Here is a 22,967-nt window from a genome sequence, read left to right as displayed (position 1 = left end):
TAAAAAAAGGCAACCAAAGTGGAATGCCTAGTTAACTATTTCTGCTTTTAACATTATCAAAGTATTTTCCTAGCATCCACCCAACAACCAGCCTGGATATATTAGGGACTAATAACATATTATGGTATTGAGAGCATCTTTTGCTTCCACTAATAGCAAGGCATCCAACGTGAAAATGCCACCTTACCCACTACTTCACACCAATAAGAGAAAGTGGCGGCAGATACTAACCAGGGATGAAGTTTTTTATTAATTAAACATGATGATGCATCCTACATTCTGCAAATCTTCCCTGTTGGCATTGTTCTAAAAATTCCCGCCTAGGCGCTAGGAAGCTGGCCCCCGATTAGTCTCTAGGCGTTTGAAAAAGGCCGCCTAGACCCACTTAAGCGTCTACCTAGGTCGCGACTCCCACTTCGACAGAAAATCAATAACTTTCATTTTGCATTTTATTTTTTCAATAAAATGTAAAAGACTTGTTGAATATTTGGATAAACACTCATTATATGTTTGTTCCCCATGTTTTCAATATGCTCTAATACTTTATAATCTATATGTCATTTTATTATGCAATTTATGTATTCCAATACAATTATGTGTCTTTTTAAGTATAAATAGGTGCTTATTTAAACAATATACAATAAATTTACTGGAATCCGCCTAGTCTGCCTAGGCCCCAGCTTGCCGCACAACTAGAGTCTAGCATCTTTTAGAACCTTGCCTATTGGCACCCCGCTTCAATCACTCAACCCAGTTCTTTCAAAGACTTCTTACCAGTCAATCTATTAAGCTTCTGAACATGACTCCTATTTGGTATGCCGATCTTTCAAGTGAGCTAAAAGAATAATCTACTCTATGCTAATATGTTTGGTTCAGAGAGTTTGATTCTACTTAATTTTTCTCACCAAAAAAGGAAAACAACTTCATCTCTATCATCACAACTGCAAGCAAATAGCCTTCAAAATATTAGATGATTTTGACCTTCGATAAACAATTTAAACAACTTTAAGGCCACAAAATACATACCAAAGAAGGGGAACCAAGGAAAAGAAAAGAAAAAAGAAAGGTGTTAGGTTTACAAAGATTTTTATAATCAGCCTAACAATAAGCTAAAATTTCCCAAGCCTAGAACAAAGCACTACAACTGCAAACTTATGAGGACAAGAACATGAAAGTTTCACAAAGAGTGGTGCTCAGAATGTTCTAATTATAGTTTAGACTAAGAGAATCATTACTTTGAAGGTCAATGATTGTTAATATAAAAGACTGAATATTTATATAGAATATTTACTAAAAGAAGAAAGAAGCTGCATTCCCAACAAATTTGTTCCTACAGTGACCAAACCATGAGCCAAAAGAAAGAGCCCCAGAAATAAAGTAGGCCTCAACAGATTATCCACTGTTTTATTTCTAAGGATTTTGCATCACTACTTTTCTTAGACATCACTTCCCGTACCAGATACGCCCTAATAATTCTTATCTCGAGTAGAGAGTTATTATTAATGCAGTCCAGAGTGCAGTCAACTCAATTGTTAAGGATACTTGAGTGTTGAGACAATAGATTTATAGCTCAGAAATGATTGAGATTTGCAAGTAAAAGAACGGATTATGAAGCTAACTTAAGTTTTCAAGCACACAAAATATTTCTACCTGTAATTTTAGCTCCCAGGGCTTGGTCTTCCACATAATGAACCAAATAACTGGTAAGAAAAGCATAAGAACTTTATTTCCATGGAAGTGGGAGATTTCTATTGGTTACATAGAGGTGGCAAATCAACCCTGGGTTAATACCCATTAAGACCCATTTAGTTTGATTTCACCTTACACCATCATCACCACTACCAATCTCACCTCTATATTATGGGGGTGTCAAATTAAGCGGGTCTTAACGGGTACCCATTAACCCAATGGGTTGATTTGCCACCTCCAGGTACAATGATCAAAGTGAACATTATAGTATGTGCCCACATAGGAGTTTACCATGTAAAACATGAGAGGCGTACTCTTAGCCTATAGGAAGAGTTTCAGACCAAAATAATGGCTTGAGATAATAACTGACCAATATTATACTTCACCTCATTAAAGACGTTTAACTGAATCCCTTTATATTCACCACTTGTAAGTGTCAGCCTCCCTACGTGTGTTTTAACATGTTGATTTTTTTTTTTCTAAGAGAACATCTAATGATTCATGCAGAGGAACATTTCATTGTGAAAGATTATAATGAATATTTTAAAGCGCATTATCTTCCATGAAAAAAAAATATTTGAAAAAATAAAAACATGATTTCCATTAGTTCCAACTTCTTTTAAAAAATCTGACTTAGGTCTATCATGATTGGGTCAAGCTCATCATAAGGAAGTAACAAAGTATTTACCAATTTATATGCTTTGGGCACTTAACATGGATGATATATTAACAATTAGTTAATAATTATTTTTTTGAGAAGAATTAGTTAATAATTATAGATTAGTGGAAATCCAAAATGTCCAACACCAGATTGCTAGAGCCTTGTTGGTAAAACTATATTAGCAGCAGAAAATTCAACTGGAAATTTGGGATACAGATACATGTTTTCACTCCGCTTTTACGTTGCAGTAACCGAAGAAGAGAACTGGAAGCTCGTGGTTAACCCTGGGGGTAATAAGACAAGATAAACCATAGAATTATTTCTCAAATGGTTCTCTTTAAGGAGGTTTCCACTAATACAGTCACCGCTTCACTAATGGCAAAAACATAAGACAATGGAGGGAGGGAAAGACAGTAGTTGGTTGCGGAAAAGTGGTCATGCTGTAAATTTTTTCATAAAAAATCATCTCAAATTTTGGGCAGAGATTGTCTGTGGAGGGTTTAGAGCACACATTCAAAGACACAGGCAATTTTCTTTTGTCTTGTTTGTGTATAGGTTATGACTTAAGAGAGATGGTGATTTATCAGATTAAGGGTATTTTGTTACAGTGAAGTTGGCTAGAGTTACATCCTTTATAAGGTTGGCTAATTTAGAACTAAAAATAAAAGAAAGAATTCTAGACTAGACCTCTTAGGATACAGATATATCATACAACCAAAATACAGAGAAATCCTGAGAAAACCTCTACTAGACCTCTTAGGATACAGATATATCATACAACCAAAATACAGAGAAATCCTGAGAAAACCTCTAGAGCGTACCAAAGAGCAAGACAAAGCAAGTAGTTCGATGGGATCATATGCAAACAAACCAGCATAGACTATCCAATATTTGCAGGAGAGAAAACAATAATTCATATAAAAAATGTTGTTCCTAATTATCACAGCAACATAGAAAAAGTTATGGCCAAAATCAACATGTATCAGCATATTACATGATTTACTTGAATTACTACAACTCAGCCAGATGAATATCTTAAAGAAAATATTAACCTTCAACCAAATGCACTGGCAGGGTTACTTCATTCTTACGATATATAATAAAGCTTATCTTTGGGGTGGCGGTGGCATGTGGGATTTCGCCATTCCAACCCATGCAACAATGCCAACAGCAAGGATAACCCATCCCAATATGTCATACTTCAGATCACTGCTCTTCTTGGTCTTGGAACTCTGGAATAAATAACAATTTTATTAGAAGTTCAATGAAAACAAATGAAGTTTTCTTGCATCTATACACTGAAAAGCATTTGTGACAAACAAATTATTTGAATACCAATATCAAATACAGCCAGCTGCCAACCAAACACAGAAACATTTGTGACAAACAAACATGTTGGAACAGAATGCACTTAGAATAAAGGATTAATTTGATAATCTAACCTTTGTACTGGATGAAGAAGGAGCAGGTCCCCCACCCAGAGTTTGTTGACCCAACGGTCCAAGCCCTTGCTTATGGATCTCCATATGCAATTCTGGTGCCTATGAATACATGACCAACAATTACCTCTGTTGCACTTGCAATGTAGATTCAAATTAATGCAGTTACATAAAAAGGATATTAAACTACCTATGATAACAACCTCTTAAAATAATTAGTTGGTACTGAACTCGATAGAAGGTCCTAAAATTATCCAATTTACAGAACACGATTGCTTCTTACTACAAACATAAGGACACAAGACATTTCCTGATAAATGATATTGACCTTCAAAACATTCGCCCTGATACCTACGCTATAGTTAGTTAACCGGTGCCTCGCATCTGCCCGCCAATAGTTGTTGTGCATGGTACCAGTTATATCTATAACATGAGAAAATCCTTCCCAATTATTATCCCCTTCATATGGGATGACTGAACTCAGGTCCCAGGGCTGTTTGTTCTTTTTTGGTTTTTTAGGCCTTTGGCCACAATATACCAAATCATATTTATACAAAGTGAAATAAAACTTCTTCTGCCCACTCATACCCATAACCATTTAGATATATCCATGTCTGGCTGCAATTTAGCATCTGTGACCCTTAATCTGAAGGTTGTCATAGCCCAAAGCAGATCATTTCAGAATTGTTTTCAAGTTTGAATTATCGTAAGTCTACAAAGCCCCCACCTTTTAACTTTAGTACCTACTAAATTCCTCTTTCCACTATATTACCTACTAAATATCTAAGGTAGCCAATAAATCTTCGAGGTCAATCTACGAACGTTTCACAATACAATATTATAACATCACCAACAGAACAGCCTGCAAGTGGAATAACAGTAGCAATACCTTAGCTGTGACTTCTAAGGACTTCTGATAAAGCTCATTACCCGGGTCCTACAAAATCAAACCCACTGTCAATCCTCTCTTGGAGATTAGAATAATCAAGTATAATACAATTTGAAAATTCGGATATGCAATAATATAACCTCATCCGCCGCCCTCTGGAAAAACCCAGTGGCCTTATCTAAATAAGGCCTTGCCTCGTCGAGATCAGGGGTGAGAAATGCAAAAGAGGTGTGGGCATTTCCTAGGCACCACAGCGCATCGTGCTTCGTGGGATTTATCTGCAAAGCCTCCTCCAGCTTCGAAATGCAATCTAATCAAAATTTCACGTTCAATTGAATACTCATTACAGAACACAAATTCCAATCGAAAAAAACACCATCACAACTACTAATTAGGGTTTATGAAAGCAAAATAATAATAAATTACCAGTAATCATGCTCTTCGAATCGGCAATGCTCTGAAACTGCGACAGTTCGAGGAGCGCTCCTCCCCATTTCGTCAAATTCTGCAGTAAAAAACGACACGGTTAATGCGCACCGGGTTAAAATTTGACAGAGATAGAGAGAGAGAGAGAGAGAGAGAGAGAGAGAGAGAGAGAGAGTACGAACATCGGCGTCGAGAGGGTTCTTAGCGTAGTTAACTTCGGCGGTTTTGCGGGTGTGTTCGAAGAGCAAGAGGCGATCGAAGTCTTCCTGAGAGAACTGCATGGCGGCTGATTCAGGTGGAAGAAGGCGATTTTTGGAGCGAAATAGGTTACCGTGATTCACCTCAGAGGAGGGAGTTAGGGTTTGTGCGTTTGTTTTTTTTTTTTTTTTTTTTTTAATTTGAAGGGGGATGAAGAAAAGTATAGAACTCTGAGCTCGCGCGACACACTACGCCAGGATTTCGCGGTCGACACGTGTGTAATCTGTCACTTGGCCTTGGGCACGCGGATCACGTGACCGTTCTCCTTCCAAGTTAGGAAACTTAGTACATTTCGGCTGATTTGGTATTGCTGAAATTATTTTTAAAACAACTTTTTAAAAAGTTGGCATTAAAATTGTGTTTGGTAAATAAAAAATGCTTTTTTTTTATTATCAAAATCATGAGTTCAAAACAGCAAAAAGCAGAAGCAGCTCTACACTTGCTTCTAAAAACAACATTTTTTTTTCACATCACAGCAATCTCAAACTAGCCCTTCAACGTGAGATATGGAAGAGGATACTCTCTGAATCCACTTTGTCAGGATCCTAGGGATCCACACATCCTAACCATACATCGTACATCGTGCGCCCAGCTTTTATCTAGTATTATTTGTGTTTAATTTTAAATAAAAGAAAATGTCAAATGATTTATGACCGCACGATGCACGATAAATGATTAAGATGAGAGGATCCCTATGATCCCCACAATTTGGATACGGATGGGATCCAAATCCGTGAGATATATCACTAAGGATGACATTAAATCTTCTGCACTCAAAATAGGTGTGATCTTTATATGGCCTTAATAATTGTTTGAATCATATTAAATTTATGACAACAAAATTTAAAATAATAAACACGTATTAGACACTTATTAGGGTCACATGGATGTCACATCCATTTTGAGCGCATAAGATTTGATCTCACTAGGATAACTCAATTTCGATTCAAAAAGTTTTGAAATATTATGTCTTTTAAATTTAAAATTGAAATGTTAAAATTAAAAAATATATATATATCCAAAACGAATTTAATGAATTTAAATGTTTCGAATCATATCTGAAATTTTTTGAAACTTGTCTAACTCTATATATACACAACAACTTCGTTTGGCACGCCGAATCAAAGTATCTTTTAAGAAGATGTCAAAAAGGCCACATCAGCAATAACAATAAAAAATAATACAAGCATTTTCCAACTGAAATGTTAATTCCTATATGGCATGACATATAATGACAACAAAGATGGTTGTTGTCAAATTTGACATCAGCTTCAAATAATTTTTAATTAATTATGAAATGTTATTTATTTATTTATTGGTTTAAAGCATTGCCTTTTCATTTCCCTTCTTTACCAATGCAATGTTTAAATTAGTTAATTTCCTTTCATTAACTAGCTCTTTCTCCATCGTTTTCTTGCAAGTTACTTCATCATCTTCCAAGGCCATCATCTTCCAAGGCCATCATCTCAACTAGTATTCTGTCTTTTCTCTCTCTCTCTCTCTCTCTCTCTCTCTCTTGATGAAGAAGGAATTGAGGTTTGTGTGTGCGGTTGTGTATGGTTGTTATAGGAAATGAGATGCAATAAATGTCTGAAGTAAGGGGAAAATTCCTACAAGCAATAACTCTCTGAATGAACTCCTTGCACACAATTGGTGCCCTCATAAAATATAGGGCAACATGGATGTTGGTTTAAAAATCGAAGAGGCAGCACCACTTTCCGGATTTCGAAGAGGCACCACTTTCCACACGCAACATCAGCTCCTCGGGTACCACATATAACTTTGCCAAAGATCTCTGACAAAGTTTAGACACATAAATTTTGAAGGTCCAGCTACCATACTATTACCCACAAAGGTAAAGGAACAACACCACTGCTTGATAACTAGAAAGTTCCAATGTGTGTCAACCTGCGTGCTCTGTGGCAAGGCAGATTGGCAAAAATGTCCAACCTTTACTCACATTCGAGAAAACACTCCCAACAAGATTGCTTTCTCAAAAATCGAAGAGGCTCTGTTCTCTGAATCTCGAGAGCCAGATCCCCGACATGATTGCTTATTCGAAAACCAAAGAGGCACCGCTCTCCGAACTTCGAAAGCCATATTTCCTTGGATAAAGCTTGTCTGCAATCTTTACACGCAACATCAGCTTTATAGATACCACATACCACTTTTTCAAAGTGCTCTGACAAAGTTAAAACATGTGAAGCTTGCAGCTCCCACTACATTGCTATGACCAAGAAGGGTAAATGAATAGCATTATTACTTGCTCAAAAATCGAAGAGGCACCGCCCTTTGAATCTCGAGAGCCAGACTCCCAACATGATTACTTTCTTAAAAATCGAAGAGGCACCACTCTCCGAATCTCAAGAGCCAGACTCCCAACTGGATTGCTTTCTCAAAAATCGAAGAGGCACCGCTCTCCGAATCTCGAGAGTCATATCCCTGACATGATTGCTTGTTCGAAAACCGAATAGGCATCGCTCTCTAAACTTTGAGAGCCAGATTTCCTTGATAAAGCTTGTCTGCAATTTTCACACGTAACATCAGCTTTCCAGATACCACATACCATATACCACATACCACTTTTTCAAAGTGCTCTGACAAAGTTAAAACACGTGAAACTTGCAGCTCCCATTACATTGCTACGACCAAGAAGGGTAAAAGAATAGCATTACTACTTGTTGTTAGGAAGACTCCTATATATGTCGACCTCTATCCTCCACGGACAGGCAGACCTGCAAAAATGCTCAACCCTTCCTCATATCTGAGAGGGCACTCCCGACGAAGCCTCTTGAAATACTCAGCTTTCTCCCCCTAATAATACCTATGCAAACCAGCCACACCATAGCAAGAGTATCTCATATCACCAGGGTCAAAAGCAAGAATATCCCATATCATATTTTTTCTCTGTCTTTTCCTTTGCCTTTGCTCTTACCTGCAAGACAAGGAGAAAGAGAGCAATCAGTCAGCACTTGGAATCAAGCTTCCAGTCAAGAACTGACTGCCTGGAACCCCTTGCCTGATTACTTACCTGGCATTACTCTCGAGTACTCGTCTTCAACATTTTATGCTTCTAGAAAAGATACCACATCTGCATGAAGAACAGATAGGGCAAGTAAGAAAGATACAAGGAAGCATGTGGAGACAAACGCAACAGAACACATGCCGATTCATCTATTACTTCGTCAACAGCAAAAGTATCCCATATCATCAAGGTCGAATGCACTCTTGATTTGATGGACTTGTTTTGACCATCAAATTCTTGAGTCGGCCTTATACTCTGGAGGAAACCAGAAAACCCTCCAGCCAAGTTCAAGAATAATCTTGTGGAAAGTTACTTTTTCAAAAGCAAAAGTATCTCATATCATCTCTTATCCATTTGCTTCTCCTTATCCTTGTTGCTGTTTACGACACAAGGAGAAGGAGAACAATCAACCGGAAGCCGAAGCCGAACCTCCGACCCAGGTTGCTTGCTTGGAAGTCTGATTGCTTACCTTGTCTGTTACCTCTTTCGGCAAATCTCTTAGCTTGGCGGCTTGGGGGACTCCTACTATAGGGTTTTGTATCACACTTGACCAAGCCCGAAACTACAAGTAAGCTTCAAGTGAAATTGATACATTACCTTATGCATCTTCATCGGTTAAAGATACCACCCCTGGATGGAGGAAAAATATTTATAGAGAAGATGCCACATCTACGTATGAGACAGATAAGGCAAGTGAAAATGATACCACACTTCGGTATTTAGAAGTTTCGTGATTACTCAATGACTTGGATCTTGCAAGTCCCTAACCGAGGAGCTTCCCTCACTCGGGAACTTAGGGGAGCACTGTTTGTACCATACTTGACCAATCCCAAAACTGCTGAGCACCGGTCAACGTTATACCGTCAAGGACCCAGAAGAGTTTCCCTACAACCAGGAGGCCAATCACAGTGCGATACGTGTCTACATCAGAAGCCAATCATAGCGCGACACGTGTCAACATCAGAAGCCAATCACAACATGACATGTGTCAATGTCAGAATGAAACTATAAACTCTCTTCTATAAATAGAGATCATTATTGCACAATATTTCCTAATGTCATTTGTACTAAATCATTCACTTGTACTCACTAAAGGAGAGTTTGAACCTATGTACTTGTGCAAACCCTTCACAATTAATGAGAACTCTTCTACTACGTGGACGTAGCCAATCTGGGTGAACCACGTACATCTTGTGTTTGCTTCCATGTCTCTATCCATTTACATACTTACCCACACTAGTGACCGGAGCAATCTAACGAAGGTCACAAACTTAATACTTTATGTTGTACCAAAGTCCTCACTAATTTTGTGTATCAACACGATTAATTGACGAAAGAATCAAAATTTGATGTGGACTTGATTCACACCCAATTGGATTTAATCAAATAATTTTTTTATTTAATTAAATAAATCAATCAACTTCATCCTTAATTGAAACTTTTCGTCCTAATCACAACATCCTGTCATATTATATGGGGACTAAAAAAAATTAATTTTGTTAATGAGTAATTCATCCATCTAAAAAACCTTTTTCATTTATTCCAGTCCTTACTAACTCTTTGTTTGGTTATTTCGGTCCTTACTACACTCATCGCGCACTTGTATCACTACCTAAGCTTTGCTTAGCTCCTAAACTTACCACGAACTTGAATCATCGAGTGGCTGCTAAAGCAAGCTAAGCTTCACAAAGCACCAAAACTAGTTAATTGTTTATTATTATGATTTCATGAAAAAGCAACAAAAACAAACTTTTGGCGGAAACGAAATTTCACATGGCCGGTACAAAACGTTATTATACCCAAATAGCCATGGATTAAAGTTCCAAAGAACTATGAACTGGTCACGGCGCAGTGGCACACAAAGTAATATAACCTGTAATGCAAGTGCAATATCGTCTATCAAATATGATAAACAGAATGTTTCCCGCCAATTCAAAACCCTAAAACATCATTTTCTCCCTTTCGAATACACATTCCCGAATCCCCACCTTAGCATCGCCGCCACCAATGGCAGAAGAAGAGATCGCAGCACGAGTGGAAGAGAACCCAGCAGGAGAAGAAGAGAACCCAGCACAAGAAGAAGAAGAGAACCCAGCAGGAGAAGAAGAGAACCCAGCACGAGACGCAGAAGATAACCCAGCAGACGAAGAAGAGAATCCAGCAGTCGAAGAAGGGAGCCCAGCAGCAGAAGAAGAAAACCTAGCAGGAGAAGAAGAAAGCCCAGAACAAGAAGAAGAAGAGAACCCAGCAGGAGAAGAGGAGAACCCAGCACAAGAAGAAGAAGAAGAGAACCCAGCGCGAGAAAAAGAGAAGCCGGCAAAGGGAAAAGGGAAGGTAGGAGAAGAAGAAGGGAATGGGAATCGGATCCGACCCGAATTCCCAAACGGTCGGATCAAGAGGATAATGAAGCTGGACAGGGGCATCAACAAGATCAACTCGGAAGCCTTACTCCTCGTCTCGTACTCCGCCCAGCTTTTCCTCGAATTCCTGGCGGAGCGGTCAGCGGAGGTCGCGACGGAGAGGAAGCGCAAGGTCGTGAAGCTCGAGCACATGCGAGTCGCGGTCAAGAGGCACCGCCCGACATGCGATTTCCTAATTGATGAGCTTCCCGTGCCCTCTCAGCCGTCCGATCATCCGGCAACCGACCGGAGTCAAGGTCACTCTGTCGCCAGTAGTTCAGCTCCAGCTAAACGAGACCGGAGCCGCACCGCTGCCGCTAGACCAGCTCCAGCCGGCACTTGTCGGATCGATGGTTTCTTTCACAAGCTGACAAAAAAAGCCCCGATTCAGACAGAAGAAACCCCAATCGAGACCGACGAAGCACCAATCGAGACCGACGAAGCACCAGTCGAGACCGACGATGCCCCAATTGAGGTCGACGAAGCACCAATCTAGAGTGACGAAGCACCAATCTAGAGTGACGATGCACCAATTGAGATCGACGAAGCACCAATCGAGACCGACGATGCCCCAATTGAGAGCGACGATGTCCCAATTGAGAGCGATGATGTCCCAATTGAGAGCGATGATGCCGCAATTGAGAGCGACGAAGCTTCTAATTGAGACCCACGGAGCCCCAATTGAGATCCACGAGTCATAATCTCAGGTCTTTGTTGGTCGAAAAATGAAACATTTTGTTTGGTCAGGTTGTCTAATGGTGAGAAATCCATGGAAACAGGGAGTCTGATTCCAATTTTTGTAATTATTTATCTAATTATCCAGTGCATTTGATATTTTGATCTTGGTGGATATTGATTACAATGTGCTGTGTGCAAGTTTTTCTATCAGTCTTATATGATATTTGAATCGGTTTGCTTCTTGTCATCATCATCGATGAGAAGTGGGGTACCGAAACTGGAAGGAGATATTTCATCTCTTAGTTTTGTTCATGAGAAATGATTGAGTTTCTTCTTGTTTTTCTATGTATATGATATCGAAAACAGAGCAAATAGATTAGATTAGTGCATGAGCAACAGGGACAAACCTTTGTTGAAGACTGTCAAAGAGACGAGAAAAGCACAAGGCATGCCCTACATTGCTCACATATTTCGCAATAGACTCGTAAGTTATGAGGTATAACTATCAATGCTGTTCAATGGGGATGGGGAAAAACTCTACCATTCTGCTCCCATGTATGTTTGTGTGTAGTTCAAAACATAATTCTTTACTTTCTGGCTTGTGTTCATATGACTTTGATTTGCTTTCTCTTTTCTTTTCATTTACAATTTGGAAGGTTACAGAAAATATGCTTAATATTTTACTTTTTCTAACTGCAGTACATGGTAGTAATAAGAAAACAATCTTAGAACTTATTTATTTGCATTTGCAATTACAGATGTCTAAAAGCTCTAGACATTTCTGCTGGTACAGGGGTAATTTTTAAATACAGGCTCTTTTGCTGAAACGCTAAACTGAACTTATTTTTCTGCATGATCTGTTAGGTATTTCCGCGCTACTAGCTCTCGCACTCTTCTGCTCTTTGTCCTCCCGTAGGACAAGACGATTGACAACTCAGACACAATAATCAGGGAGATTGTGGGCCAGAAAATGTTGATACCACCGAAGCTGTTTCATCTCTAAGGTGAGAAACAAGGCCAGGTCGAGCGAACAACTTTTGTCTATGTGCCTTTTTACCTTCCTTTATAAAGGAGATGCCTTGAGTGGCTGAGTTTATGCTGTGTGGCCCCAATTGCTGAAGGCCCAGTGAAAGCCTTCTGTTTAGAGGCATGGCGTTGCTAAAACCTCCGTTCACACTCCTGATTGAAGTTCGCCTTGTACTGGTGCTTGGCCTGGTTATGAACAAATTTTCTTGCTCGACCACTACTTGGCTTTGGACCTTCTTCATTTCCTGTGAGGGAAAGCTTGCCTCATCATGTTGGTAAGAAAATCCAAAAACACAGGCCAGAGGACCATTGTGGAATGAGAAATTGTTATATCGGGTTGCATGCGACTAGATGTCTTACTGGAAAACTACAGACATATGAATGAAGACACAACACTTTCGTGAACCTTTCATTGTATTGTAAAATAAAACTAACCCGTTGTCTTTGCTTGTCCTCCTCCTTTTCTTGCCTTAGCACATTATACTCTTCCAACATTGCTAGGAGAGGTACCTGCATGACATGTTTTTCATGAACCGTATTTGACTGCACTACCAGTCTACCAGAGAGAGAAAGCATGGAATATTTTTTAAGACACCCATCGATACAGTGCAAAGAAGGAAGATACCGTGATACTCTGTTGAAGTACAAAACTGTGAGACATTCATAGAATCCTGGAACAAATAGTTCCATGATTCCTTGTCAACCTTAATCCATATATTTCCAGCTTTTGTTATCTTCTTATCACATCGATCAGTGGTTGCTTTTTTAAGATAATAGTTATGAAACAAAAGGTGGCATTTAACATTTGTATGTGCATTCATCTAATGAGGTCCCACTAGTCCAAAAATTAAGAAAAATATATAATTGTTTGAGTGGAAAAAGGTCTCCCAAAAACACCAGTCTTCGGATTCAGATTCTAAATTCCAATTATTCCTTCTTCTGAGTGATTTTTCTTTGATTATGGAAATTTGTTGAACTTGAACTTCTCTACTCTAGTTTCAATACAGTATAACATAGTGTATTAAATTGTATCGGTCAGGACTCGGATGCTATTCACAAATCAGGGATTCAGAATTAAATAGGAGAAGATTGTTTTATAATATTGCGGAGCTGTAAGTTACGTACCTCATCATACAGGAAAGTTTTCTTTCTTTCTTCTTCCCAACTCTTAGTATTTGCTATTAGCAAATCCACCAAAGCTGCGTGTTGTGACATTGTGAGAAAACTTATCTTTATTGGATGCCATTAACGGTATGATGCAAAAGCATAGCACATACATTAAAGTTTTTTGTTTTCCTTTGTTTGATGTTTTGGAAGAATACTGAAACTCATCCAGCTAATGATATTCTTATTATTTTATTATCATTGCATATTGCAGCAAAGTTTACTGATTGTATGTACACTCTGAGTTGTGGACCTCGTGTATACGACAATCCTGCTTCTGTTGTGTGTGAATGCGTATAGCTAAGAAAACGGTTCTTGATTTTACCTGGGATTTTGTTGACTAATACTCGGGCACGTTCTGCACGTTTCAGGTTCTTGTGTGCACCTCTGCTGACTGAGTACCGGTTCTCGTCCTAAAAGACATGTTTGATTAGTAAAAGTGAAGTCTATGTGTGTACTTATAAAGGTACGAGCCTACTACAAATGTAGATCCATATACTGACTCTACTATATTCTTCCAACCAACGCTCCTCATCACGTGCTAGCACCCACTTCTCCACCTTTTCCATAATAGTCATTCTGCTAGAAGCTTCTTCTTTTGCTCTTGATATCTGTTGATCCATGCTCGTTAGGAGATCTGCATGGTCGATCTCCCCTGTTGTACATCTAGGTCAGTTAACTGTCTACTTTATCCATAAACAAACAAATTAAGACAGTTTTTTTTTATGAAAAATATGAAAATCGCACCCGAGTTGATGAGGTTAATTAGATTATCAATCTCTGATTGCGAAGGAATCTCCATGTGTGATTTATTGCGTATCTCTTTGAGCTCATTCTGTTTCTTGAAAAATAGTTCTTTCATCTTGCTTGCTTTTAATTGATCCAGTCTCTTGACTTCAGCCTCAGCCTTTAAAATGAATTTGAATGATGTTATTTCTCTTTCCGAATTCCGATACATTGAATTGCCATCAAAATTTTATACTTGCCTGTTGTATTATATGTAGGGTTAGGCTTCCTGGATCTGATACTTCTGCTGATGAAAGTGATAATAAGCCAGTAACATGGGAAAACGATTGACGATCTTTGTAGGGTGTGTCCATGAGATCCCACAAGTTTGTCAATGCTTTGCCAAGATGGTGAAGCTGAAAATGTATATGCAGAAATAATCATACTGATGCCTTATGTAACCAGTGAGTTTGCATCTTTCCCAGAAGAGTAGATTTGTATGTTGAAAATGTATAATTTAGGCTACTTAGTCAGTTCTATGAATTTCTTTCTGTAATTGTATCCCAGTGTATAACTAAAGAATCGTTAGTGAGAACTGATACAACTGCACAAGTAATTGTCACCTTTTCGAGTCGCCTTTGCTTTTCTTCCCCAAGGGATTCCACTGTGCTGTTAAGTTTAGCCAAAATACTGTTGCTTATATTTTTGGCTATCCCACATAATTCATTCAAGCTTGGATGAACCTTGGTGATAACCATTGAGGCGTCTGTTCCTAATATCAAAGACAAATTGTGGACTGCATCTATATATTTTTCGACCCTCATGAGCCTTTCATTCTGCAAGACAAACATAGAACTTAAAAGGAGATTTGAATTTTCATTAGAAGTACATATGTTTTCGTTGTCCACGAAACAGTTTCTGAACTACATTATGGTACCTTCTCGTTGTGGAGTCTTTGTAGCTCTGTTTGGTACTCCTCTAGTTTCTTTGGTGAAAGATCATTCTCATTCACCATGACATTCGATGATAAGTCTTCGTACTCTGACTGACCTGCTATTTCTGCAGAAATTTTCTGAATTTGCCCTTGTACTGCTCGGAACTTATTCACCCTATCTTCTTTCCTCAATCTCATCTCCCTCAATGCCGGCGTGAGTGAATCCAACTGTTCTTTCAGTGTTCCCACCATTTTTTCTGGCTGATGAGATGATAAAAAAATCAGCCCAAGAAAGTAAGAGTTCTTATATTTTCTCAGTATTCACATTTGTATTCCAATCCAATATTAGCATGCATGCGATGATTAATAGCCATATTAATTTACCGAGTTAACAGGGATTGATGGATAATGTACCCGTCCAGGGAGAGACCGTTCGCCAAGGGACAGAAGAAGATGGGTAAATTCAGCCTCCGCTTCAGCCAACTCCTGGTGCAGTCGAGCTCTCGAGGTATTCGCAGTATCAACCTTCTTCCTATAAACCTCCAGACACTCCTGCTCCAAATCCAGCAGCACCTTCTCCCTTTCAAACTGATCTTGTCCAACTTCATTCCAAATCTTCTGTTTCATGTAAATTCAGAAAAACAAAAGTTTCAGAACGAGAACCATTCAAATGCATTAGTTATCCGATAAATGTAGAACGAAACCTTGCCTGCAATTCCTGAAGCAAGTATCCGCACGAAGTTTCCAAAAGCGTGGAGCTTCGCATTCCAATCGGCGTCTGAAACGAACCCATCTGAATGTTTTTCTTCTCTGTGTTCTCCATTGATCAGAACAAAGCCAAGTTAAGGGCGGTGTGGAAAGAGGAAGAAAGTGGGAAGTTCCTTGATAAGGCAGAGTGTGATATGGTGGACCTCTTGGGTGTGAGTTTTGCTTAAAAGACAAGTGTGGAAAAAGGTAGGTAATTTCCAAGCTTTGAGTTCAAGGATCTGCACCTTCTTCAGCTTTTGTGACTTTTGCTCTTTCTTTCTTTTTTTTTTCCCTCTTTGATTATTTGAATTTAAACTTGAGGAGAAATTGTTGCAGTTAGGGTTTCTTATTCAAAGATGTGCACGCCTGTTCTTGCACCGCACTGACCAAGCTTTGACTTAATTCCTAAGCAATATCAAATCCATGTGGATTGGGGAAGAAGGATATGGTTTTGCCTTTTCACTGTTTTAGTCTGTTTAGCTTCTATACCTTGTATTAGGAACATTTGATCAACAGCAAATGTTTTGATTGGCCCATTAATGTTTTGATTGATCTTTAGTTATTTTTTTGTTAACGAGAAAGTCATTCGAACTTCAGACATTTTCCTGACATTTGAGAGAAGGTACCACAAAACTCATTTAAAATGCTTATCCAGTTTCTTCGGAAATTGCAAGATCTTTGGCGCCAGAAGAAGTTGACCCGTATCATCTGGACTTGGTTTTAATTTCTCTATATGTTTTTTGTATTATTTCTACACAATAAATGTCTTTATTCATTAGAAAGCGCCGTCATTTAGCCCTTCTAAATACCATCTCAACAAACTTCAAGATCCAATTAAGAATGCTCACATAAAAATCACTTATACTCATAAACACTTTCAGTATAATTTTTTTTTCTATAAGAAGCACATTAAAAAGTTTATTAAAATTCAAAGTGCTCGTACTTCACTAAGAAAGCACTCCAAAGTCTTTAAAACCAAGAAATTATTATTATTATTATTATTATTATTATTATTATTATTTGCAGAATGTTATCACATGTGTTTTTTATTATTTGAAAGCGCTTAGCCATTCCCAAATAGGTCTAGTTGGTAGTGATTGATTCATTATTAATCATACACTAATCTTCGATTAATTGTGGGTTTTTGGTTTGGTAACTCATCGTCAATACGACTAGAGACAAATCAGTAGGTAACATTTGTCTCTCTAATTTGGATGAGAAATATAATTTCACTAACCTGCATTAGGAGTGAGATTAAATTATTAATAGGATTAGCACCTGACTTACAGCCAATTAGCAAAACCAGTCTAACAATCTTTTGGCTTGTAAAGAGGATAAGATACCTGAAGTGGCTCTTTCCAAAGGAGACAAAGTTGAAATTGAAACTGAGTTTTGCACTATAGCTAATTCAAGATCTGGTCAAATAAAAAAAGAGAAAAGTAGATCCGTTAGACATATTTTGAAAAGCACAACAACAAGACATTAGGATTACAGATTGAATAAATCAAGTGAAAATATAAAAAATTAACTTATCTCTTGAATTCCAAACCCTAACCTTAAATCCTAAATCGGAGTTAAGACTATATTATTCTAATCATATTGGGCTGTAATATTAGTCAAATATTAAGTCACTTAGATAATAAGTTACTCGAGAATCAAGTGACTTAATTGAAAAGTCATTGATACTCACACTAATCTTTACAAGAGCAACCCAATCTATCTTCATATTACGCAAAGTGGACTTGTCAGCTTTCAAGCCTAGAGAGTATGGGAAACTAAATTTGAGGAGTATTTTGTTCTACTCCACTTGAAATTTGGTTTTCTTTTATGGTGGATAAGTAGAGGGGAAAACCCTACAAAATAGCACTTCATCTCTATTTTGGAAAAGAAGTTGCATGAAAAAAGCTCACAGTTATTGTGACGTTTTGGGCCATTTTTACAAGGTTATGTTGAAAGAGTCTTACGCATGACCTTGTATTAGTGGTTCGAGACTCCTTGCTGATAGTAAACATGTTCCTTGTAACTCTCTTCCTCCTATTTTAGATAGATATTGCCGTATTATTTGAATTATATCATCATTTGAGTGTCTCACTGATCACGTAAGTGGATATATTCCCGATCACACCCAAAATGTCCCCACTATTATAAGTTTAACAAAAGAAAATTGAGATATAGGTATCCAGAGAAAATGATCATTAGAAAACAGGGCAAAAGCAAGCCCAAATGGGAAACAACCATAAAGGTGAACATTGCACTCAAAATCTTTTCATTTTTCAAAGAATCAAAGCAGCCAAATTATGCATGTCAGCTGCAAAGGGACAACTTATTTATCTCACAGCTTTACAGCAAATTTATATCGGATTTCCGTAAGCCTAACGCCTCAAGGCTTACGCCTCAATGCCTCAAGATTTGTGAGACATTGAACGCCTTGCTTTACGCCTTCACCTTTATAAACACTGGTTGTGAGTCCTGTGATTCCTTGTTACAACTTTCTACGTTTACAAGTAATCTGCTGTATTGTCCTGTTGAATACATCTAAGCTTTCACTTCTGAATAATATAACGAAACAAGCAGTTAATTTCCTTTCCTGGACCCTTCAAGACAAAATAATTTCAGTCGACATACAATTTTGTATACGAGCAAGTATGCAGTGAAACTGTCGCAACTGTCCCTATTGATATTGCTTACTCCGAGTGAGGGAGGTAGAAATTGTACAATTTTTCGGTTAGTCATGGATTTTAAAAGGAACGAAAGAGTATGCGCTTGCAGAGCTTCTAGGTTGGTTCCCATCAACAAAGAAGGCTGTAAGAAGGCATGTCTTCAATCCGCAAAACATCATCCATTAGCAGCTCCCTCTCCAGTTGAGCTCGCGTCGATTTCAAAACATCCTGCAACACATTCAAATAGAATCAAAACCCTTTGAAGTTTGTAATCCAACATATGTAGCCCTGCGCGGTACGTATATGTATAATCTTGGGGAGTATGATTCATGAATGGTATGCAGATCAAGGATATTCTCACATTGAACTCCATGTATGTAGCATTTCTCTCGAGCCACTGTTTGTCCATAACCATGAATGCAACGCAGTACAGCAAGTCGAAGGTCCATTCATTTTCTGCAGTAACATTAGAGAATGAGAAGGTCTCTGTTAGGCAACCATCAACCTTTTTTTGGTGCTGTTGTTCAGTAAGATTTAAACTCGGATGTTATCTTACCTAACAACATTTGTAAGAAAACTGTTCTTATGAAAGTCCTGGGTTTTCCTGCCGCATAAACAAGCATGAGTTATCAGTCCAAAGCTTGCGCTAGAGAAATCGAAAACCTGTCATTTGAAAAACCGACAACATTTTATATCCTAAGTTCGAAACTTGGAACAAAAGGAGCTCCTTTGACACTTACTGGCATCAAGGTCAAGCATTTGCATGATCATAAACGTGATGTTGACACCAGCAACAGCGAAAGGATATTCCCAAGCAGCTCGCTTTCCTCTCTGCTTTTTCAATAGACACTGGAAAGATGCCTGCAACAACATAAATAAACATATTTAGACAGCATAAGTTAACATGGTTGGAACATTAAGTATATACCAGTAGAGCGCATTAGCCCTCCAATATACATACATAACACATGCATATCAAGCTCCGTAGTTTTTTGTTAGGTTGGGAGTATGCGAAACCTATTTCTTGATGTTTCAAACTTTCTAGTTACATATCGAGGTTGGAATCTTACTGAAAATGTCTTTGCAAAGAACAGCAGGTTCTCCAAAGAAATGAATCCAGCTCCTCTGTCAGGTAATCCAAGCTAAGCAAGTAAGAGAATGACAACACAAATTGACAGAAGAAATTAACCCGAAAGTTGCAGAACAATAGACAAATAAATGTAAACAAAACCTGAAATCGGTAGACGGATCTCTTCCTTGCCATCCCATCTCTTTCCATTGATCAGATATCAAACCCTTAAGCTCTTGTCCAGGAAATGTAGCGTACCATAAAGCTCTCAGCGCTTCCTGTCCTCATCAAATTTTCGTAACAACTAAGTTTAAGAAAAAAAGACAAACAATTACCAAAGAAAGCATTTGACTGTATAATTGAACCTTAACTCATGCCATTTTTAAAGTTGACATTCGTGTCCCATCTGTATCATGTGTCCATGGACACTAAGTTGTAATGCTTAAACTCAAATTTCTGCCTACATATAAAAAGGTCGGGAACATATATATACATCTCGAAATGAAAATTTCACCTGGTGATCCGGCCTAGTAGCATCAAAGTAAACCTTCATTCTTTGCTTCAATCGTCCCATTCTTTCTTCCTGCAAGTTTTCGAACAAATCTGTAAAATATAGTGAAAGAGTAAAATGATAGATCATCATGGCAAGAACTAAAGAAACAGAAGAACAAACTCGACTTCATACTCCACTCAGTTACCAAAAACATGATTCTAAATGGCAATCCGGCATTCTCTGTCTTTGTCATCAGCTCTTAACGAATGATTGGTGGTTTAATTAACTTAAATACTTACCTGAAGGGGTGTCAAGTTCATACAAATCCGCTGATAATTTCCCTTTCGCTTGAAGCAAACGCAAGTGAGACCCTTACCGATCCATTTAGGCGAACCACAAGTTTCATCATCTGCATACAACCAAAAAAACCAAGAGAATTCCCCAATGAAAACAGTGTACTAATGGAACATGATCGATTACACAACGTCGTTAATTGCTGCCAGAAACACAAAGAAAGTACAGCACACAAAATCTTAGCAACCTGGAGGCAGTAGCACACGATCCACAAGAAAGCATTTCATAACAGCAAATGTTGCAGTGGATTTCCACAGATTTTTGCTTCTTCCGAATTAATTTCCAAACAATCAAGATCATCGTAATATAGCCAAACACCATTATTGTATCATGATTGAAACAAACAGAAAAGAACGCGGAGATTTTTTGAAATCCTTATCATCCAAACACTCCCATCTACCAAGTTCGAGTAAATCTGACACTCCAAATTATAATAATATTTGTCTCTGGATGCATTTCTTTTATGTATGTGCAGTGTCATGTCGTGAAGTAGACGGTGTATGTAGTGAAGTGGACGAGACATATTCGATAAGACTGTCGGACTAAACTAACTTTAATACAAGGGCAATGCTAAGGGGTTCCGTTAAAGTAAGACTCATCATAGATTCTGTCATCTCACAATTTAACATAAACTCTCGTGTTATATTATAAAATATTGTGCAAAAAATATGAGATGCACTTTTGAGCGAATCTCTTTAGCATTTCTCTTAATGTAAAGTCTGAACACTCATAACGTATGAGATTGAGTGAAACTACAAATATCTCATATTTTTACCAAGTTTGTATTCTATATTATTGACCAAAAAAAAAGTTTGTATTCTATATTTGGAGTGTGTAGTGTTGTGTTAAGCCCGACAAACATACGAACACGCGCCGATCTGCGACATTAAACAGCATCCTACCACGTGGGAGACATATGCTGGCCATGTGAGAGTACTTGATCCAATATGGTCGGAATGCTTATCATATATGGACCTTGGATTCTTTTTCTACATATGTCGTATAACTATTCTATACTGGCATGTATAGTACGCATATATATTACTTGTCAGAAAATACTAGATAAGAATCAGATACATGTCAATCACGACTCACAATTAGCCACATAAGTAATTCTCAATTAGATATTTTCGTATATTCGTCAAACTGTGATTTGCTAGTTTTCTTTTTGGTGCACAGAACAAGAAAACGCATTGCTAAATTAATCAATTTTTCTGGGAAATGAATCAAATTTATCAGCATATATATTGAAGAAGTTTAAGTAAGAGTGCTAGAAAAAGATAGATAACAACCTGCAGAAATGGAAGCAGAAGTGTGTGTGGGAGGAGCGCAGCGGGAGATGGTAGAGGATGAGGAGGAATTAGGGGGAGGAGAGAGAGTTTGAGGACTACTGGTACTCCCAACAACTCTCATCATCTCGATCTTCGGAGGTTCCAATCCGAAGCCAGTTTTAATTAGGTAATCTTTATATATGGAGAGAGTAGACGGTCAAGGACGCAAAAGTCCAAGTTGAGTGAAACCACATGGCAGGCTGTCCAATTAGGTTAAAAGGACTGACAAAAATTACACTACAAAAAGCAGTGGAATCTGAGATGCCTTTGATGACAAATGTTATATGCAGTCTGATGGTTGTTGCCCACTTGCCAACAAGAAGAATCTAGATTGTCGGCAAAATTTTCATTGTGATCGGAACACGAATAGTACATCACGTACTTTTATATAAGTAGTGAAAAATTTTATTTTTTAAATTGTTAACTTTTTAATACACATATCCACCATTTATAGAGTGACACGAAGTGTACCATCCCGTATTCCGATTATATTAAAAAATCTCTCTAGATTGTCACCCACGCTAGCTTCAACACTCGGAAATAAAAGAGTAAATTGAGCAATGATCCCTTAATTTTAACTAAATTGTAGCAATGATTATTCAACTAAAAATCCATTAACATTGGTTCCTTAACTCATCAAAACGTGTAGCTATGGTCACTTAATTAAAAATCCATTACCATTGGTCCCTTAACTTTAATTCAACTGGAGAAATGGTCCTTCAACTTTAACCCAATTGTAGCAATGGTCATTCCAATATAACTCATTTTGACAAAATTTCGACGACTTTGACTAAAATAACCATAGCTACACATTTTGATGAGTTGAGGGACCCCAATTGTAGCAATGGTCCTTCCAACATAACTTATTTTGACAAAATTTTAACGAAGTTGACGAAAATGAACATAACTATACATTTTGATGAGTTGAGAGACCAATGGTAATGAATTTTTAGTTAAGAGATTATTGCTCCAATTTGATTAAAGTTGAGGGACAATTTA

The 22,967-nt window shown here is 38.0% G+C and overlaps 4 protein-coding genes and 1 long non-coding RNA gene across 7 annotated transcripts; 2 read left to right on the top strand and 3 right to left on the bottom strand.

The window, feature by feature from the left end:
• Positions 1 to 3,240: 3,240 nt before the first annotated feature.
• Positions 3,241 to 5,571, bottom strand: LOC103452137 (mitochondrial import receptor subunit TOM20-like). Its single transcript, XM_008391633.4, has 6 exons — positions 5,287 to 5,571; positions 5,105 to 5,183; positions 4,819 to 4,988; positions 4,679 to 4,726; positions 3,793 to 3,891; positions 3,241 to 3,582 (listed from the first exon to the last, which is right to left on the bottom strand). The coding sequence occupies exons 1-6, from the start codon at positions 5,383 to 5,385 to the stop codon at positions 3,457 to 3,459; spliced, it is 621 nt and encodes a 206-aa protein (XP_008389855.2). The 5' UTR covers positions 5,386 to 5,571; the 3' UTR covers positions 3,241 to 3,456.
• Positions 5,572 to 10,143: 4,572 nt separating this feature from the next.
• Positions 10,144 to 11,636, top strand: LOC139190677 (uncharacterized). The gene has a single exon (XM_070811078.1). It carries the CDS (start codon positions 10,395 to 10,397, stop codon positions 11,280 to 11,282), a length of 888 nt encoding a protein of 295 aa, XP_070667179.1. The 5' UTR covers positions 10,144 to 10,394; the 3' UTR covers positions 11,283 to 11,636.
• Positions 11,637 to 12,121: 485 nt separating this feature from the next.
• Positions 12,122 to 16,162, bottom strand: LOC103452133 (65-kDa microtubule-associated protein 8-like). Of its 2 annotated transcripts, none has more exons than XM_008391627.4 (11): positions 16,024 to 16,162; positions 15,699 to 15,932; positions 15,318 to 15,575; positions 15,004 to 15,216; positions 14,641 to 14,796; positions 14,402 to 14,561; positions 14,158 to 14,309; positions 13,980 to 14,067; positions 13,616 to 13,689; positions 12,926 to 13,000; positions 12,122 to 12,735 (listed from the first exon to the last, which is right to left on the bottom strand). In XM_008391627.4, the coding sequence occupies exons 1-11, from the start codon at positions 16,135 to 16,137 to the stop codon at positions 12,412 to 12,414; spliced, it is 1,848 nt and encodes a 615-aa protein (XP_008389849.1). In that variant the 5' UTR covers positions 16,138 to 16,162; the 3' UTR covers positions 12,122 to 12,411. The 2 variants fall into 2 exon arrangements, with proteins under 2 accessions (XP_008389849.1, XP_008389850.1); XM_008391628.4 differs by having other exon boundaries at positions 15,729 to 15,932.
• On the top strand, positions 12,735 to 16,622 carry LOC114820627 (uncharacterized). The gene is made up of 5 exons (XR_003768058.2): positions 12,735 to 14,120; positions 14,659 to 14,844; positions 15,446 to 15,608; positions 15,710 to 16,268; positions 16,398 to 16,622. It is a non-coding gene; the product is annotated as an uncharacterized lncRNA (long non-coding RNA).
• A 1,998-nt stretch (positions 16,623 to 18,620) lies between these two features.
• Positions 18,621 to 22,143, bottom strand: LOC103452134 (uncharacterized). Of its 2 annotated transcripts, none has more exons than XM_008391629.4 (9): positions 21,930 to 22,143; positions 20,583 to 20,692; positions 20,305 to 20,373; positions 19,953 to 20,068; positions 19,792 to 19,846; positions 19,462 to 19,582; positions 19,278 to 19,325; positions 19,083 to 19,177; positions 18,621 to 18,949 (listed from the first exon to the last, which is right to left on the bottom strand). In XM_008391629.4, the coding sequence occupies exons 1-9, from the start codon at positions 22,051 to 22,053 to the stop codon at positions 18,851 to 18,853; spliced, it is 837 nt and encodes a 278-aa protein (XP_008389851.1). In that variant the 5' UTR covers positions 22,054 to 22,143; the 3' UTR covers positions 18,621 to 18,850. The 2 variants fall into 2 exon arrangements, with proteins under 2 accessions (XP_008389851.1, XP_008389852.1); XM_008391630.4 differs by lacking the exon at positions 21,930 to 22,143 and adding an exon at positions 20,825 to 21,067.
• Positions 22,144 to 22,967: the final 824 nt, after the last annotated feature.

The sequence above is a fragment of the Malus domestica genome, chromosome 13 (assembly GCF_042453785.1).
Source record: "Malus domestica chromosome 13, GDT2T_hap1".
In the NCBI taxonomy this organism is placed as follows: domain Eukaryota; kingdom Viridiplantae; phylum Streptophyta; class Magnoliopsida; order Rosales; family Rosaceae; genus Malus; species Malus domestica.
Note: the sequence above shows the minus strand (reverse complement) of the source record. Positions and strands in the feature narration are given on the sequence as shown.

Bases quoted from the DNA above. Each gene is read 5' to 3' on its own strand.
- LOC103452137 (XM_008391633.4), bottom strand. From the start codon at position 5,385: ATGCAGTTCTCTCAGGAAGACTTCGATCGCCTCTTGCTCTTCGAACAC. The intron at 4,727-4,818 runs GTTATATTATTG...TTGATTTTGTAG, and splicing joins TCCAGAGGGCGGCGGATGAG to GACCCGGGTAATGAGCTTTA. The intron at 3,583-3,792 runs GTTAGATTATCA...TATTTATTCCAG, and splicing joins CTTCTTCATCCAGTACAAAG to AGTTCCAAGACCAAGAAGAG.
- LOC139190677 (XM_070811078.1), top strand. From the start codon at position 10,395: ATGGCAGAAGAAGAGATCGCAGCACGAGTGGAAGAGAACCCAGCAGGA.
- LOC103452133 (XM_008391627.4), bottom strand. From the start codon at position 16,137: ATGGAGAACACAGAGAAGAAAAACATTCAGATGGGTTCGTTTCAGACG. The intron at 14,562-14,640 runs GCAAGTATAAAA...TTCATTTTAAAG, and splicing joins CCCTACATATAATACAACAG to GCTGAGGCTGAAGTCAAGAG. The intron at 12,736-12,925 runs GTTAGTTTTATT...TTTCCCTCACAG, and splicing joins AGGACAAGCAAAGACAACGG to GAAATGAAGAAGGTCCAAAG.
- LOC103452134 (XM_008391629.4), bottom strand. From the start codon at position 22,053: ATGATGAGAGTTGTTGGGAGTACCAGTAGTCCTCAAACTCTCTCTCCT. The intron at 19,847-19,952 runs GTTTTGTTTACA...ATTACCTGACAG, and splicing joins GATCCGTCTACCGATTTCAG to AGGAGCTGGATTCATTTCTT. The intron at 19,326-19,461 runs GTAAGTGTCAAA...TTTATGCGGCAG, and splicing joins AATGCTTGACCTTGATGCCA to GAAAACCCAGGACTTTCATA.